The sequence below is a fragment of the Talpa occidentalis genome, unplaced genomic scaffold (genome assembly GCF_014898055.3).
Source record: "Talpa occidentalis isolate TD23 unplaced genomic scaffold, MPIMG_talOcc4v2.1 talOcc4.2, whole genome shotgun sequence".
Classification (NCBI taxonomy): domain Eukaryota; kingdom Metazoa; phylum Chordata; class Mammalia; order Eulipotyphla; family Talpidae; genus Talpa; species Talpa occidentalis.
The window spans coordinates 20,398,316-20,404,315 of NW_023602073.1; the positions used below are offsets into that span (position 1 = coordinate 20,398,316).

The following is a 6,000-nucleotide window of genomic DNA, read 5'->3' on the forward strand; positions in this document are numbered from 1 at the left end:
AGATAAATCTTCAGTATGAATCAAAAGTAAATGGTCCATTTTGAAATTAATACAATTATATTTTAAAATATATTTTTTGAAATTTAATATATACATTATTTTTTCTTTCATTTGATGGAAGGAAATAATGAAATTTATAATCTTTTTGACCTAGGTTTCCATGAATGACTCAAAGTCATTGAAAACTGCACAAAATTACTAGTCCATAGAACTATTTATACATTTATAATAATGAAGTAATTGCCAGTGATTTCATGCCTCACTTCATTGAGTTCAAAAGGGTTAGAGATCAAATAACAGTAATTGACAATGGCTGCCATATTTTCTTGCAGTCAACATTACTCGGAGATTAAGAAGGACTATGGCTAATTTCACAATGAGTGGGTTTCTTCTGATGGGATTTTCTGCCAAACCTGAGGTAGAAATCTTACTTGCTTCTCTGTTCTTAGTCATATACTTTGTGACTTTAACTGGCAACATCCTCATTATCACCACAACTTCCATGGACAATAGTCTCCAGTCACCTATGTTTTTCTTCCTGAAACACCTCTCCTTACTGGATCTGTGCTACATTTCTGTGACTGTGCCAAGGTACATTTATAACTCTTTCATGCAGAATGGCTACATTTCCCTCTGGGAATGCATAGTGCAGTGTTTTGTTTTCATTCTCTGTGGTTTTGCTGAGCTGTCCATGCTCACAGTGATGTCTTACGATCGCTACATTGCCATTTGCTTTCCACTGCGCTACGAGATCATCATGGATGTCAGCAAATGTGTTCACAGTGTCTTTGGCGTCTGGATCAGTGGGGTCATTTCTGGAGTCATGCACACAACTGCCACTTTCTCGATACACTTCTGTGGTTCCCATATCATTCACCAGTACTTCTGCGACATCCCCCAACTCCTGAAACTCTCCTGTTCTAATGAGTACATCAGAGAGGTGGGGGTCACTGTCTTCTTGTCTCTAGTGGCCTTTCTTTGCATTGCCTTTATTGGAGTGTCCTACACAAAGATATTCTCCACTGTGCTGAGGATGCCATCTGCTGAGGGCAGAGCTAAGGCCTTTTCCACTTGCCTTCCCCACCTTGCTGTGGTCATATTGTTTAGTACAACCAGTGTATTTGAGTTTCTCAAGCCACCTTCTGCCTCTCCAAGTGCACTGGACATTTTGCTGACTATTATGTACACAATTGTGCCCCCAACATTCAACCCAATGATCTACAGCCTGAGAAATCAAGCCATGAAGGCAGCTTTAAGAAAGGTTTTCCAAAGAAGACAAGCCTGACTCTTTTGTTGAGGCACATCTATTAATTCTTGGTTGTGAGACAAGCCCAAAATATATTAGGAAACTTGTTGACTTAAAAAAGAGAGATTAAAAAAAAAATAGCCATCTTGTGAAAGAAACAAGACTGAAAAGACTGAACACAATCCTGAGAATAACATTTAAATAGCTCTGGATAAACTCTGAGAAAAAAAAATAGTGAAAGAAACTGAAAAGACAAACAAGTATAATCTCTGGATAAACTCTCTCTTTGAACTCCTCTTAAAAACGTATCTTGTACTGTTGTTTAGTGTATACAGATGTATCATCTTAGTTATCATCCATTGATGGGAACCTAAGTTGTTTCACTTCCTAATTGTTGTAAATTGTGCTGCAATGAAATGAAAATGCATGTATCTTTTCAACACAGTGGTTTCACCTTCTTTGAGTAAAAGCCAAGTGGAAGTACCTGATTACACAATGACCTATTTTTTAATTTTTTTAAGCAAACAGTTTTTTTGTTTTCTGTGGTAGTTACACCAGTTCCCACAGGAAGAAGATTCCCTTTTTTCCACCTCTTCTCCAGCACCTGCTGTTTCTTTTCTTCTGGATAACAGCTCTTCTCACAGGTGTGAGAGCTGAATATCTTCTCATGAGTCTATTGACTCTGTTCTGTGGCAAAGAGCTTATTCAGATCCTTTGGCCATTTTTAATATTTTTTAAGGAATTGTATGAACTGATTATTTGTTTTAGATATTAATCCCTTGTGTGATATAAGATTTGGAAATGGCTTCTCCTATTCAGTAGGTGCCTTTTTACTCCAAAGATTTTCCTTTCACTGTGCAGAAACTGTTTAGTTTGATATAGTCCCATTTTTTTTGATTTTTGCTTTTTCAACAAATTTATTAACCTTGTGGAAATAGATATATTTCTAGAATCCTGTAAAATATCATGATTGATTATGAGTAAATTGAAAATATGAACAGAATAATCAGTAAAGAAGTTGAACAAAAAGAAAATTCTTAAAAAATGAACATCTCAATAAGAGATGAGTCAAACATCTTAGTAAGAGTAAAACATGGCAAAATTTAATACTTTTGATAAAAATCTCAACAAATTAGGTGTAGAGAGAACACACTTCATCATAGTGAAAGTAGTATATGTATTTTTGCTTTATTCAGGACAACAAACAAAAAGGATTTATTCTCCTTTTCAATTTAAATGAGAACACATTCATATTTTGGAAACCATATCCCCTTTGTACATGAAGAAGAGGTAACTTAGATTTTGTTATTCTCATATTATTAGCTTTGATATTACTAGAAACTCAAAGAATTTTAGTAATTGCAAGTTTTTGTCCCAGGGTATTACCCAGAACACCAAATACCCACACAAGACATTTTGCTCATGCCTAAGAGATTGCAGAGTCTAACCTCCAGAGGCCAAAGGAGGATTGAAATGGACTTACTTTTTCTTCAAAGTTCACACTTTTATGAATGTTGTTGAATTCAGAAGTCAACTTTGAGTTAAATGTTAGCTGCTCACTGACAACATCTTCTGTAGCAGATAGAAGTTCTTGAATGGGTTCTGGTGAGTTTCCTTAGGTTCTAAAAAGGTGATTACACAGAAAAATGAAAGCCCTAAGTTACTGGTTTTGAGTAGGTGAGAAAACCAGTCACTGTTCTTTATCTTGTAAACAATGAGATACTGTATATGAGCTATGATTAGTTCAGTGGATTTTAGGGATCAGTTAGGGAAAATTGTAAATTCCCTTCCATCCCAGAAACATTTTGTGGAGTATAATTCCAAACTCCTTAGTAATGCTTTTTTTTTTTTTTTTAGATAACATCATGGAAATAATGCAGCATGAGCATGTGATAGTATGATACTGTCAGTATTCCTTGTACTCATATTATTCTATGATTCATAAGAGATAGGCAATGCTTTCTAAATCAGAGGTCACAGATAAATTGCTGAAATGTGGTAGAAAAATTTAAAAATGAAGAATGAATCAGATATTTTAATCATGTGAAATAATCACATTTTCCTATCCATAAAATTAAAAATTAAAACAAAACATAGACTAGAAGAACATAAGTAGAGACCATCCTTCTCTTATAACCAGTAATCAGGTCTTCTGATTGATTCTGAGCTAGAGGAAATTCAAGAAATTCTAGAATGGACAAGTGGATGGTCAATATTTTCATATTACAGAGAAAAGGAGTTATAATGAAAGAACATGCAAATATCATTAAATAGATCACAATACAGTTATCAATGACTTTTGTTATGTTTTAGAAGTATTATATCCACCTAAACACAAAACATTACTTTTCAGAAATATTCATGAGATCCCAAACTGTAATAGAGATCTTAGATTTTGAATATATCATCGTATAGTATAGAAAATAATTTGTGGACACTGAAATAGTGCAAGTTTACTTTTACTTTTGGGTAAATCAAAATAGTTTTGGGTAAGTGAAGCAATTCTTCCATGCTTGTGAAATGGAGACTTTTTTTGTTTTTCTTAACAAAAAATAAGCAACATTAGAAATGGAAACTTCTGGAGGTTCAATATACCTTGTCTGCCTTGATGAGTAGGTGCGCCATTACAATCTCTAGAAACATCTGGTGTCATCTTCAAAGTATCTCTTCATTGCAGCCTAGATATAAAATTGCCAGGGTTAATTTAAAGGCATTTTAAGACTCCAGTGGACCACACCCAGACATTCACATACACACACATACACACACACACACACACAATAAGACTGATCCAATTTTTAAATAAGTTTACTTGTGGGTGCAAGGGACAGTCTCATCTGTGCCAACTCCTCATCCAGCTCAGACTTAAATAATTTCCCAATTAATTTGCATATATCACCACAGAAGCTAGAAGCATTCATCTCCCTCAGCTTCTCAGTGAATCATTGGAGGTACACCATGGATTTCAGGATGAATTACTAATTTCTAACTGCAGTTATCAAATTAATTTATTAAACTCATATATATATATCATGCTAAATGGTTTAATTGCTAATAATTTAGGATCTCTGCTAAATAATTTTCTGTTTGTGGAAAATATGTACTAAAATTCGAACATATTGCCTTCATGTTTTAAGTTTATTCTATGACTACTTTATCATATAAGCACCATATTTATTATTTATTTATTTAATTTTACTGTAGTAATGTGGTTTGTAACATTTACACAATTTAGGGATCTAGGACACACTTCTTCAGATACATGTTACTACTAGATACCTTTCTTCATAACAGAACTGAGATTTTTTCTTTATTATTGACTAATGTGTTGAACACAAAATAGTATCAATTCATTGGTCTACATTTTATTTAACTAAGAATAAGTAATATTTTCTTGTTGCATCAGTTATATTATTTACTTAAACAATTATCCTAGGGAAAGTCTGTAGTTTCCAGGCCTCCCTGGTGGTGAAAGGGGTTAAGATGCAACCTATGAGGCTGTCCACAGCCAGTGCAGCAGGATTTCAATCCCTGGCTCTGGAGCTACCCACATGGTGCCGCAGACTTCTCCTGACCCGTCCACTGCTCCCCTCAGCAGTGCATTTTAGTCAACCCACCTGTTCTGTTCCCCACTCTGACTCTGGTGAATCCTCTCACCCCCCACACCTCTGGTCTCTAACCCAGTTCTTGTATGCATAAATAAATAAATCTTTTAAAAAAAGGCTGTAGTTTCCTATTTCTTTTGGGAGATTAACATTTTTTTCATTATTTTATGTTATTTTATTTAATGACAATGTTTATTTATATATATAATTATTACATAGGTACTATTCAATTGTATTTCATATTTTTATTTATGGGGAAAATAACCTTGACAGTAAAGAATGGTACTTTTGGGCCTCCCAGTGGTACAGCAGGTTGAGCGCAGTACTGTGAAGCTGTCTGCAGCCTCTGCAGCGCCGGTTCAATTCCTGGTTGGCTAGAGATACCACATGGTTTGGCAGACCTCTCCTGTCTGGCCCGCTGCTCCCCTCAGCAGTGTATTTCGGTCTGTCTGCCATTCTGCTCCTCACTCTGTCTCTGGTGAATCCTCTCACCCTCCCATGCCTCTGACCTGTACCCCAGTTCTTGTATAAAAAATAAATCTTTAAAAAAATACAGTTAATCCAAAATTCTTTTAAAAAAAGAATGGTACTTTTGCTCTCATATATAAAATACCACTATTAATAATTCCTAATATTATCATAAAATTCCACTAATGAAACTCTGTGGTTGGAGTGCTCGATGAATAGATAGAATGATGAATGAAAATGAATTGGTGGCTAAGAAACATTTGTAAATTTGAGTGTTTGAACTGTATAGAGCTTTTTATATAAATAGGAGCCATTACTCCATATTCTATTAACCCTATTATATATTTAAACAATGCAATTTATTTGTTCTATTATATACTTACATTTTTCCTAACCTTTGATTGAAAAGGCCATCTCTCCTGCCTGCATCTGAGCTACATTTCTGTGACTCTGCCAAGGTCCATTTACAACTCTTTCATGCAAAGTGGCTACATTTCCCTCAGGGAATGGATAGTGCAGTGTTTTGCTTTCATTGTCTGTGGTTCTGCTGAAATGTCCATGCTGATGGTGACATGTCCTATGATCGCTAAGTGGCCATCTGCCTTCCACTGTGCTATGAATGCATCACGGATGTCAGCAAATGTGTCCACATTGTCTTAGGCATCTGGAAAAGTGGGGTCA

At 35.1% G+C, this 6,000-nt stretch overlaps 1 protein-coding gene across 1 annotated transcript; it reads left to right on the plus strand.

Moving 5' to 3' along the window:
* The first annotated feature begins 361 nt into the window (after positions 1–361).
* Positions 362–1,285, plus strand: LOC119251031 (olfactory receptor 14J1-like). The gene has a single exon (XM_037518539.1). The coding sequence runs from the start codon at positions 362–364 to the stop codon at positions 1,283–1,285; it is 924 nt and encodes a 307-aa protein (XP_037374436.1).
* The last annotated feature ends 4,715 nt before the right edge of the window (positions 1,286–6,000 follow it).